Genomic DNA, 13,631 nt, shown 5'->3' with positions numbered 1-13,631 from the left:
GTCATGGGCCAGCACCATTCGGGCCCACTTTATCATGGGAATATGCGAGAGGACCTTTATTTTGAGGCCTTCCCTGTGCAGTGTCTCAGGAATGTGGCACGGGCCCACTGCTGGGTGGCTGCTAATTTCTGTTTTCTCAAATTTTACTGTTATTCTTCACTCAGGGCTGTTATTTTATTGATTAATTTTATTTGCAAGCGAGTTGAGTGGCCAATTCATAGACTGCAGGCACCGTGCCTGCATTCTCGAGTCTAAAAATATTGCAAACAATTCAAACTTATTTTAATCCCTTCTCTAAAAGTTAGTAACATTGATTTGCTTAATGCCGACAAAATGTCAAAAAAGGGACAAGTTACCTCACTACGCATTCTTTTTTACCATCTGCCGATGTAGCCCTCCTAGCAGCACATGCATGATGAGTTTTGCTGAGGGAGAGGCGAGCGGGGAGGGGATGCTATCCTCCGCCTTGTGTGGGCATTGGAATATTTTCTTCGCGGACTCACACTCAAGTTTGGCATTTTGTGTCTTAAAGGTGGTAGATATGTCAAAATGCATGAAATTTTTCATAAAGGGCAGTAACTCAGCAAAATCTATAAAGAAAGACCATAAAATATTAAATTTTTCAATTTATGGCCCTCCCTCCCATAAATTGAGGGTCAGGGATTCAGCTTGACGTCTCAAATTTTTATGCCTCAATTTCGATCAGTCCCACAACTTTTTTTCAGTGGGCGATATGGATTTGTAAAAAATTGATTTTTCCGATCCGCCCTACTGTTCACCCTGCTTATTCAGTGAATTCTAGTTTCATGGCTTTAAAGTTGCTTTCGTAGAATGACTTAAGCATTTTTTCTTTCAGCTACCGTTTTGTTGACTTATTCCCTGATGTTCAGCTGGTTAGAGACATGCAAGGTGAACTGGATAAAATAATTCAGGAAGGTGTGGTGCAGCTGACCCGATTACTTCGAAATTCTGAAAGTGGCTCCAGTGGCTCTGGAGTTCCTCTATTGGGAGTTGGTGCTGATGATGCCAGCATTCCGCTGACACCTCCCGGGTCTGATGAGGATGACTTCATAATGCAGCAGAAAAGACAGAATTATTACAGAAGTGAGTATTGTATGCACTTAACCATGAATAAAAATGTTGGAGGATGGAGTTGGTGTGGTGAAGTATGTGTTGACTAATCATATCATATTAAAATACAATACCTATGCCTTAAAGTAAGGGGTTCGGGTTGGTGTGGTGGCTAGAGTGTTGGCTTCCCACCACGTGGGCTCGGGTTCAAATCCCGGCGGTGGCAGAGAATTTTCAGAGAGTGCCCGATTCCTGCTTGAATGTTGTGTGGAGGACATATCAAGGACAACACTCCATCCGCCGGATGGGACGTTAAGTCGTGGTCCCCTTGGCGCCTTTCGTTAAGAGCAAGCTAATGCAGATGCCGGGTTTCTCTCCACCTTTCCTTACCTACCCTTCCCTTATGGAGCAAATGACCTAAGCTCTCAGTTGCCTCCTTCAAAATACCTTACCTTCAAAGTAAATCCTCTTGTAAATTTTTTTTTTCTGTGAAAATCGTTCCACACACAATTCAGTGCTATTCTGATGGGAATCAAAAAATTAACATAAATGGAGTGATAACTACCCCAAAAATTGTTTCTTGCACCAATCCTTTCTTAGAGCGCCAATACATGGTACATGTAAGGAATTTATCAAAAACATTTCTTGGCTCTATCTTCCATTATAAAGGCTGTGTATTGATGAGTGAGTGAATCAGAACATGTTGCTTTATACAAGAGATCAATAGAAAAGGGTCAATTTCGAATCTAATGGTCAGGTACCACACCACATCTCGCACAAGTTGCCCAGGATATCGATCTGTGATGACTGAGCGTGATTGCGTACTGCGATGCTTGGAAAAGATGAACAGGGAACTCCCATGATGGCAACTGGTGCGTGATCACCCCATCGCCCAGACGTGGTTATAGGAAACCAGGGCTTATGGCAAACTGTGTTCGCAAGCAAGTGCCTGGCTATGACGCATGCTATCTTTACTTGAACTTCCCTCCCTGCCTTCACTTCTACTATTCCCTTCCTCTCAAGATTGACCTTGACTAGTCATGGCGTAAACATGCCCGAGTGCGATGAAATCTCCGGTTTTCTTAGGCCATATTCAACCATATGCGAGTCCAGGGCAATCAATGCGCGTTTGCGTTATGAAATACACTTATAATGATGATGGATAAAATTTTTCTTGAATTATGATTCGTTTACGGTTCAAGAATTTTCAAAAATTACTCTTATAGTTTTTTCTCCAGCCGCTGATCGTCATCTGCAATGCTAGATTAGACATCCAAGTAAACTTGATGCATTACTTGTCCGCAAGTAAATAAAGTAATACCATTTTTTGACAGGATTTCTAATGGAAATAATGGGCCCAATGTAGCCATGTATTAAAATACAAATATCCTGCTGCTTTTGCGTCCAATTTTATTTATTTTTACTAAGATTGCGGAAAACATCGAAGGATTATGATCTCATGCACGGATAATCTGCAATACGGATAAGCCGCACCCAGATAATCGGGAGTCTGCTGTATTACATTAAAAGGATTAAGGGAGAGGTATTCTTTGGTTGTGTACATAGGATAATTTTTTAGCTTAGGATACCTTCAAATAATGATGATAGTACCACGGCCTTCCTCAACATCTAGTATTACACCTTGTCTGTGTGTTTGAACAGCATATAGTGTTCAGATTTGAGGATAAATATAAGGTTTGCCCATGTTATGATTTCACTCCCCACACCACTTATCCCATGTTATCAAAAATTTTATAATATATGGTGAAAGGTTTTGTTTGAAGGATATGGCGTTTTCCCAACATTTGAAGTTGAAGAAATCTTCATGGGTTCTCTGGTGAAGTGAGATGGCAGCTGCTTACATTTTAACAAAGAGCATCATCAAGGAGAGAAAGTAACCTCTTCCCAGAGCTTTCCTATTGTACTTGTCCACAGTAATGGGAATAATATTGTGGATACAGTGAGTCCTCGTTTAACGTCACTTACCGTTCCTGAAAAATGTGACGATAAACGAAATGACGTTAATCGAAGCACAATATCCCATAAGAAACAATGTAAAAAGTGAATATCGGCTCCTAGACCTCACAATTCCTACGCGAAAAAATTTTAGCGTATCATTTTTGGGCCATTTCTTACGATGGGAATGCCAAACTATGGCATAAACACGAGTCCCTGTCTTCATTGACGACGATACCAGCAGCGACGTACATCCTTCTCCATTTTTGTATCTTCCCGCGTTTGTTTTTTTGGTGGTCACCTGGGCATCATCGCCTGGGCATCATCATCGCTGAAACATCATCGCAGTTACAGGAACCAAGATTATTGAGAACACGGCGAAAAAGTGACGACAAATACTCCGAGTTCTACCCGGAAAAATTCCAAGAAATCACTTTTCAGGTTCCAGAAAACCGTTATGTCAAGTAAAATTTGCTAAAACTTTACTTGACATTTACGCACTTAACATTTGCGCACCTACCTAAGAATTTATTTTGCAGAAAATTTGCTATAAACGTAATCGAAATTGACAATAAACACACCGTTTTACACTTCGTTTAGACTGACTGTATTACCGCCCACAAAACGAACAATGACGAACAACCTGCAACGCCCGCCGCTTCGCATTTTTTCTCGCGCGAAATTTAAAAGACCTGACCAAACCTGACGTTATCGCGAAGCAAAGGTGCGATAAACGAATGACGGTCTCAAAATTTTCGTGACGTTATCGCGAAATGACGTTAAACGGGGTGACGTAGAACGAGGACTCACTGTACTTCAAAAGCAAAACATTGATGCTATCCACATCCAATACATTGGCAGCCAACTCTTTAAAGTTTAAAATAATCTGGGCCTTAAAACTCTTGTCATTTACAGTATCATATGTGAGTTAGGGGAGACCCACATTGAAGAAATCAACTGCACCTTTCATAACAGCATCATTCCATATAAAAAATGAAGAAGTGCATCAGATTAGTGTCGTGAGAAGTTCTCTGTTGCTAGGTGCAGCCTAAGTAAGGATCATATTAATCTATTTGATGCTCCTTAAATACTTTACCTAGCCTTTGGATTTTGGGACCCTCTGACGAATGATATTGCAGGGTAGAAATTTTAACGGAGACAGAGGATATGCCCTCAACAACTCTTTGAAGCCGGTTTTCCGGCAAGAGGGGAGATGGGAATGACCAATCAGGAGTAACCAGAGCTGACAGTGGGTGCGTAATCTCGGAAACTGCAGGCCCGACATTGCACCCCCTTGGAATGATGCCAGAGTTTGGCATTAAAATGCTGGTAGCCCCTGGCTGTTGGCAGTCTCACTTACCACAATGAAATTTCGTTCAGCTGTGGACACATCAAAGGTTGTGAAGTGAGACGAAAAATACTATCCTTTAGAGGTGTAACTTTTTTATGGGGCCTAGCTTATCATTAATGGTTGGGATAATATTTTTGAGCTGTAAATTAATCTATCATAATCTACATATCCTCAGTTAAAGCAAGTTAATTATTTATACTGAGTATTTTCCCTTCCTTCCTTAATGAGAATGAGGGACATGAGTCATGAAGTATTGATGAAAAAGTAAAGATGGAAGTATTTTTAATATACTATTTGACAATATTTTTTTAGGGGGAAAAGATGAAAGTGATACTTTTGGTACTGCCAAGAAAACTCCTGTGAAAGTGGGCAAAGGTCGTTTGACGGAGAGACTTTTAGCTCAAGGACTTCTCACACCAAATATGCTTCAGGAATTGAAAAAGGAGTGGAATGAGGTGAGTCACTCGGAATCACTTATATGTATGTAGTTATAAATCTTTCTATCCATAATAATGGCTAAGTTTCTAATCAAAATTGTTAGTCAAGAAAAGAAGCACCAATGGGATGAATGTTTTCCCTTGAATCAAAATCAGAACCATTACCCTAAAAGGGCCACAAATCTAGAATATCTAAAAACTCTCTTTAAAAAATTTTGTATCAGAAAATTTATATTAAACAGCTCTAATGAAGGCCAATTTTGAAACTTGGATTAAACAAGAAATGAATATATTAATTCTCTTTTAAAATTATATTTATGAAAAAGTTAAAATTTAATGATACACTGTTTGCCAAGGTAATTTTTTTCACGTTTGAGGTTCATATCCTCAACATATGTACCAATAGTCTCCCTCTGAATATAGTCCCCCCCCCCCTAATTTTGAGGCTTCAGTTTTCGGAGAAGTTTAAAAAAATGCGTTTGAATATAGTCCCCCCCTTTACTTTTACCACAGGCATTTTTGGAAAAAAAGGGGGGACTATATTCAGACATATACGGTATTCGGAAAAAAACAAAATTGTGAGAAAGTTATCTAACCAGAATTTTTTTCTATTTAAGCCATTGCAGGAGAAAAAAATTGACATCAGTGTAAAAAACTAAAAAAAAATAAAAGATTAACCTGTGACAATATTTCAATTTACAGGCATTAAGGAAGATGGATGTTGCTTATTTTCATAAAGCTGAATGTACTTCTGTGTTTTTAACGTGAATTGAACATTTCACAACACTCCCATTCATGGAGTGAGAAATGTTTTTGGTTAGTCCCATCTTTATTTCTGGTGGATATGAGTGTAAAGCCAGGCATTGTAGGAAATTTGAGACTGCCTTTGCTTCAAAAAAGAGGCTGTTAGACCAGAAAGTCCTTTTATTTTCTGAATTAAAACTTAACTGCTAATAATAATAAATAATAAATTTTTTATTTGTCCAAGGATCTTATGAATACAACATAGATATAAGACACGTCAAAGTAATCAACATAACACTTAAAAATGTAAAAATGGTCAGAGTTCATTTGTCATTTAAAAATTCATTTACACTGTAGTAGCACTTATTAATTAAAAATTTCTTTAAAGAAGATTTAAATTCCCTATTAGAATTAATCAAATTAATACTTTTGGGAAGGAAATTAAATATTTTTGATCCCATTGCAATGGGACTTTTTGCTGTTATACGTTTTTTATGGAGGGTAACATGGATGTGGCGATGAGACCTAGTTAGGTGCTCATGTACATCATTATTAATTGGTAAATCATTAATATTCTCTTTTATCAGTAAACATAGTTGGTATATATATATACAAGGCACTGTTAACAAATTCAGTTCTTTGAATAAGGGTTTACAAGAATAAGTATAAGGTTTACTCATTATACATCTTATAATCTTTTTTTGCATCTTGAAAATTGTATCTAATAGCGTTACAGTTGATCCCCAGAATACAATACCATAAGTCACTCTACTTATAAAGTTGCAATGGTAAACTGACATCATCGCCTTGTGAGGTAAGGATGCTTTTAGGAACCTCACACTATACAGTACTCGGGACAATTTCGAACACAAGTCTTTTACATGGAAGGACCAGTTCCCAGTATTTTCAATTTGTAGCCCTAAGAATTTACAAGTTTTAGTTAGACTCAGTGTATGGTTGTTCAGTGTCAATGTTCCAAAATCTTTGGAATGATTCGGGTTAAACAGCATAGACTGAGTTTTTGCACTGTTTAATTTTAATTTGTTGGAAAGACACCAATTCCAGACTAAATCTAATATATGCTGACCATAGTGATGCACTTCATTGATGTCATTAGCTGAAATTAGGAAGTTTGTGTCATCTGCAAAGAGGACTGGTTTGACATGGATGCTATTAACAATCAAGGGCAAGTCGTTAATGAATATCAGGAAGAGTAGAGGACCCAAGATGCTACCTTGAGGGACACCTGACGTTATCTTGTTTTGGTTTGATTTACATAGTGTGTCACTAAGTCTCATTTCAACACATTGCATTCTATTGCTAAGGTATGATTTTAGCCACTCCAGTGCGACTCCTCTGATTCCATTTTGGTGACACTTGTTTATGAGTATGGAGTGATTAACCATATCGAATGCACAAGAGAAATCAAAAAATAATGCCAAGACCTGTTTGCCATTATCCAAAGAATTTGAAATAAAATTCCAGGCAGTGATGAGGGCATCCTCTGTAGAACGTCCTTTCCGGTATCCCCACTGAGAGTTAGAAAGAATTTTGTATTTTTCCACAAAAGAAAGTAATCTGTTGTAATATATACGTTCAAAAACTTTAGAAAGCTGTGTTAAAAGTGAGATAGGCCTATAGTTGGTTATATCATCCTTATTACCTTTGTTTTTGTACACGGGTATTACTTTGCTCAGTTTTAGGGGTTCTGGAAAGATCCCTAGCCTCAGCGATTCATTGACTAAAAATAGTAATGGCACAATAAGTTTTTTTAAATGAAAATAAGGAATCTTGTGGTTTTAATGTGTGGCGCAAAAAAGGAAATTTATGGTTATTTTTATCTTTGTTTGCGATGGATAAGTGCTTGAAGATGTTTGCTGAAGGTAATTTGAAGCCAAAATGAAGTCTTCAGGTTGCAAGCCCAAACATTTGCTCAAATTATGTTTTACCACCTATCAGCAAACAAAAGTTTGCCTAACCTTTTAAAAAGAAATCTTTGTATTTAAATTTGCAATGGATAGGTTTTAAATTTTGAAGTTAAGGTAAATTGAGGAATTTTCTGCCGACAAAATAAGGCCCAAATGCTTGTATTAATTTCATTTTAAAGTCATGTTACAAATTTTCTTGAATGATATTGCATTCAGTGGCTAAGAGTGATGTTCAAGCATGTGTCATCACATGCATGGTGGGTGGGTGGTCCATTTCCAGGGTTCCTTTTTTCATGAAATTTAACCTTCGTGTAAGAAACAACTCTTAAAAATGTTAAGATCAATTCTGGGGCCCCCAGAGGGCTTCGGGGAGCCATGGGCTCTTTCAGCACCTTCCTTAGTTGCTTTCCATTTTTCTTCTTGTACTGGTCAATGCTTTAATATTGTAATTATCAAGATTTATAGGGGACGGGGGCCTCAACTTTCGCCATTTTTGGTTTAGTTTACACATTTTAGTTTAGTCATTGGCAAAACCAGGGATGACTGGGAGTACATTACTTATCTGGGCTCAAACATGTTCATTTGATGTTATATTGCTCTCTATATCTTGTAGAGTGGAGTGCGAAGTGTGGTACCACAGACGATTTAAGAAGTTTTTTTTTTGTTATTACAGTAAAACCTCTATGTAGTGAACCTCTTTACATCGTAATCCTCCATACTTCGTACCAACACTCTGGTCCCGTCAGATTTACATATAAATTTATAGGGAAACCTCTATATAGTGAACCTCTTTATCTCGTATAACCTCTATATATCGTACCAACAAGACAGTCCCGAGACGGCCTAACTACCTCCGCAAATCGTACCGAGACAACTAGAGACCATTAATGCAGCCGCAATTACCTACATGGAATGACATTTTCAGCGATAAATGTTTCACACTTATTTTTTTCTTATACACCTTTAATAATTTTCACGTTAACCATTAGTTAGGGCATCGAACTATCCTAATCATATTAAGTGACGGTAAATGAGGACAGAACACATCGTTTTCTCTCGAATCATGGTCAAAATCGCACGATAGCACTCACTTTCTTTTACTGATGGCTTTATTTTCTTGTAAGTGCCTACATACTACGTTCAGTTAATAAAAGAGGCGACCAGCGCAGCCTATAATCACTTGCTGACGGAAATATTTCAACTAACTTCACTCCCATCCACGGAGACAGAATTACTCGACCGCATTGCTACTTCCGCTTCTAAAATGAAAATATTTCATGAATTTTCCACGACTTGAAATAAATCAAATACAGAAAAGTTTCTCGGGTTTTCCACCGGTTGATGTCGTCCATGTCTCCCGACGTTTCGATCTGCGACTTGCTGAGCATCCTCAGGGGATCTTCCGAATGCCTAAGATCATACATAAATCAAATACAGTTTTGCAATTATTTTATTCCCATATTTCCCGGTGTAGCACTTTCTTACTACTGCCTTGGTAATTTTTTCGATGCTTTCGTGAACGATCGTGGTTTAAAATTTATTGCGCTTAGCGACAGTCATATGTCTTGCCTGCGTATTTATGCCGCGAAATCTGACTCTTCCATCGGGACTCCGGGACGTCAATTTCTAGCAATACTGAACGTAAATCAATCCATGCGCGACAGTGTTAGGTGAAGGAGACAGCTAATTAGCTGATATGCGGTAGGGCAATGAAATTTTTTACCGTCGCCGCCGCATTCTGAAGTAGTTCGCCCAGCATTCTCACCAGGAAATCACGTCCTTTCGCAGACCTAGCGTTTCTGTGTGCCCTCGACAGAGTTTTTCTTCGGAACGCTAAGTGCATTGTATTTTGGAGAGAGGGAATTCAACAAAATTTTCAAAATTACGCTCAATTTTTTGTCTATTTTTTTGCAGTAGTCACGTGTTTATTTATTTTTTTATAATCTTTAACAAGTCACATGTTATAAGAATGATAAATCAATTCTAAAAGATATAATAAGGAGTATTTTCAATTATTTGCCATAAAATATGAAAAAATATGAAAATTACTTAATTAATCATAGGCTGATGATGGATTCGAGAAATAAAAGAAGGCGACTGCTTGACATTACCACATAATTAGCAATTTTCCCAGCCATCAACGAGGACATGCAGAAGGCAGTGACCTTTGGAATACCATCATTCACCCTCACATCAATCGTAAACAACCGAGGAAAAACAGAAAAAACTGTATATCTAGGCTGCACAAATAAAAAAACTCAGGCAGTTAAATACGAGGATGAAGAAATTATGTTTAGAAATATAAAACTATTGTTCTTTCCTCGGAACACTATTAGTAAATTACAACCCTTAGACCAGGGAATTATTTCTTAGGTCAAAAGCCATTAACGAAAACAGCTAGTGATTTATATATAGTGAAAGTTACATTAAAAAGTGCTCGTGGAATTGAAAACATTATTTCGAAAGAGTTTGAAAAATTTTTTAAGCAAACCCATCAACTAATTTATTTTCTAAAAAGGGCTCTTGAACAATTTACTTTTACCTATGTGTAATCATTAAATTGTAAATATGTATATGTTCACTTACGCATACCTATATGTTTAAATATATTAATATAATGGCTTAAAAGACAGTAGCACCTTTCATTTCCCAAGGATATGAAAAAAATGGTGCCTACCATTAAAACCTCTCTATAGTGAACCTCCATACATCAAATTGCCCAAATTTTGGTCCCCTCCATTACGATGTAAAGAGGTTTTACTGTATAAGGATTCTTATTTTGCATGCCTACAAATTTTCCCCATTTCATCTCCCAGCAAAGTAGGCTATTTGGCAGCTCAAAAATGCTTTTTCAATGAAATGCATGAGGTTCATTGCATCTATTTTTTGTAAGTTCTGGCATATATTTTGATGATGGAGGTAATTTTTTTTCAAGAGTCAGACTGAAAATGTTTGGTCAGAAATTTGACCATTTTCATTAGTAATGTTAGTGGAGTGCATTGTTTTCATCTGACAAGTTGCATTGATTGTGATTTCTTTATTTCAGAGTGACTCTGATCCTGGAAGTAACATGGGAGGAAAACGATCTAAAAGGAAAAAGAAAAAGTGAACGATTGGTAAACGAATTGATGGAAAGAAGTCTAATGTTTAGAATTTTATGCAGTGAAAATTAATTTTTCAGTGACCGATAGTGTATCGTAATCTCGTATAAATCATGTTTAATGCCTGTTGCCTCTGTTTATGGATGCATAAGCATTAAAGCTAATGTGTTTTTTAGGTGCGTTATATTTCATTTCTTTCGGACCATTCATTGCTCCAACTTATCCATGTGCAGTGTCTTGGATAACTAGCTTAACTTAACTGATTGTTAGCTTAGCATATATGCATAGCCAGTACAAGTGGAAGGGGAAGTATTTCAAACGAAGTTCCATGTAAGAAGTGAGTTGAATGTTAGAAAAGTTGAATTTTTCTTGGCAATGAACCTTTTATGGATTCCAAGATGCATAAGGAGTGATATGCAGGATATATTTTTGGCAAAATTTAACCTTCAACACTACAAAATTTATGAATATTTAGTTTATGTACATTATTTATTTGCCTTTATAGACGTTAAGATTACATGAAAGTCACTGGTAAATTTTCCTCTTGCCAACATGCCTTAAGGAGTTAAAAGAAGCTGTAAAAGGTAAGCCAGTTGTGAGTATGTGCGACAAAACTACTGACCGAACTGAGAAATGCATAAAATGAAGACCTTCATTTTTATTATAAAGCCACTTAATTGCTCAAGTAAGAAGTGTATTTACATAGGTGGATGGTTTTAGAGAATGAAAGTGGTGCAGCATATTCTATAGCAATACTGAAAGTGGTTACTGAGGTTATTAAGACTGAGGCATTAAGTTTGAAAATGTAGTAGCAATAGCTACATATTCTGATAGGTATAAGCGTACATGTATTGACTCTTCAGCACTTCAAAGCCCATCGTATTTTCATGTGCAAGTTGTGAAAAACCCAGGACTTTTATTGTTTTTTTTAATAAAATCATTTCGTAATCTGAAAATATATATTTAGGAGCCACTAAATGACAGCACCTGCCATAGAAGAAGACCAAATAGCTATTATAAGAGGCTAAAAAACTCAGGCCCGAGAAATATGCACGGAATATTTTTCTCTGGAATCAAATACACAACCCTGAGCTCTACTCAGGTATGTATCCGTGGCAGAAAATATACATCCCGAGGAATATTTGGGCTTGGGCTTTGAAGTGTTAATGGTACTATTTAATGAAGACATGGTACATATACAGTGCTGGGCCTACAAGCACAACTTGGTAGCTAACATATATAATCTACAGTGAAACTCATAAAAGCAAAAGCTCATACGACTATTGCGAGACCCCCGCCATTACAAGAGATAGCCGAGGCACCGTCAATTGACCCAATGAGTAGCATGAAAAAAAATTCGCTTTTACAAGGCCCTTTTGGTGTTGGCACACGCCATAGTGAGAGTTTCCATTGCCGGAAAACCTTCTCCAAGAGTCCCTAATCTCTGTAATTGCTGGCAATCTGTTTGAAACAACGTTAACATTGATGCTCAGTCTCAAATTCATGTAGTAAACTGTCGTTCGATAAATATATTGTTCATTTTGGTGAAAATATTGTGGCATTAACATTCGCGAATGCTCGATCTTCTTTTCTTCCTTGGGCAGCAGAAAGCAGTCAGCAGCATGCTTGCATGTGCGTGAGTTGCGTGAATAGAGACCATTTGAAGTTAGACACCATGGCCAAAAAACACCAAACATGTCTAGGCGAGAAAATGAAAATAATGGATCAATATGACTGTGGCGTAATTAATATATCTTCCTATTTTCTCTTCACAATAAAAAAAAACAAAAGCACCCGAGGAATGCAGATCATGATGAGCTAGAAGGAGTTTTGTTTGGGTGGTTTTGCCGACTTGAATCTATGCGTACTACTGAAAAAGGAGCTATGTTTAAGGCTAAAGCGGAGCATTTCAGTGATAGATTGATAATCGTGAACTTCAAGTGTTCGGTTATACTAATTTAAAGCATGAAAGCGTCATCTCTCTCCATAATGGCTGGTGATACCTACGGTGTACACCCAAAGCTGTGGAAGAAAGGACTCCGATCCTAGCAGAATATCTTAATAAGTATTCCCCGCATGATATAACACACACGAAATGGAACTGTTTTACAACCTACTACCTGGCAAAACTCATGCAGTATGAGTTATTTTTGCAATGATGCTTCTAGAGGCAGGTAGTATGCCTTAGCGATGGTATATGTGAAGAGCTGATGCTGCGCTTTTAGTTTATTTAATTAAAATATATATGCAGTCCTTTTTCATGTTTCGCAGTCATAATTGAGAATGTTAAATCAATAAATTCTTACTCCATCTCACAACTCCAGTGATACTCCATCATTAATGTTATTTTATTAAAGTACTGTAACGAATAAGGTAGGTTTGCATGGAGTATTCACTATTCTGGCACTATCCTCTCCCCTCATGGACTTCCCTCGTCAATTCATAGTAAGGCCTGCTCCCTTTCAATGTATCTAAAAATCCTTTTCTTTCTTCTCCCTCGTTTTCCCAACATTCTACTCTCTAACTCCGTTTTCAATATCCCTTCCCCACTAAGTACTTCATCCATCCATATTTTCTGTCTCCTCCGTAACTCATCTAGAAGTTGCCTCTCCTCACCCACCATGTCCAGCACTTCGTTGTTCCTCCTCCTCTCCGTCCACTTCACCATCTCCATTTTTCTTCACACTCACATCTCGAATGCTTCCAGTCTTCTCTCGTCCTCCTTCATAAGTGTCCTCAATTCCGCGCTCCAGATCAAACTCTTCACTAATCTTTTCTTTAAACTCTAACATAGTGATCCTTTCATAAGCTCCTTCCTGTTCATGGACACATCCTTTGCTAACACAATTATCTTGCTGATGTCCTTACTGCTGTATATGTTTTCCCCTAATCTGCTGATACATGTTATTATTTGTTTATGTATACATATGTATCAATGGGTGTCTGTATTTGATATCAGTATATATAACCTTAAATTGATCTTGTACCCCCAAAATATTATCGAGTTTTGTTATCATCTTATGTTATTGCAAAGAACTGTTCT

General features: G+C 37.4%; 1 protein-coding gene across 1 annotated transcript in view; it reads left to right on the top strand.

Moving 5' to 3' along the window:
* LOC124153617 (ATP-dependent RNA helicase SUV3 homolog, mitochondrial) overlaps nt 1-10,763 on the top strand; it is a 35,922-nt gene extending 25,159 nt beyond the window's left edge. The window contains exons 11-13 of the mRNA XM_046526900.1: nt 857-1,104; nt 4,691-4,833; nt 10,534-10,763. Coding sequence (XP_046382856.1) covers nt 857-1,104; nt 4,691-4,833; nt 10,534-10,596 — 454 coding nt within the window. The 3' untranslated portion in view covers nt 10,597-10,763. The remainder of the gene's footprint in view (nt 1-856; nt 1,105-4,690; nt 4,834-10,533) is intronic.
* The last annotated feature ends 2,868 nt before the right edge of the window (nt 10,764-13,631 follow it).

The sequence above is a fragment of the Ischnura elegans genome, chromosome 2 (genome assembly GCF_921293095.1).
Source record: "Ischnura elegans chromosome 2, ioIscEleg1.1, whole genome shotgun sequence".
NCBI lineage: Eukaryota > Metazoa > Arthropoda > Insecta > Odonata > Coenagrionidae > Ischnura > Ischnura elegans.
This window is presented reverse-complemented; position numbering and strand designations above follow the sequence as displayed.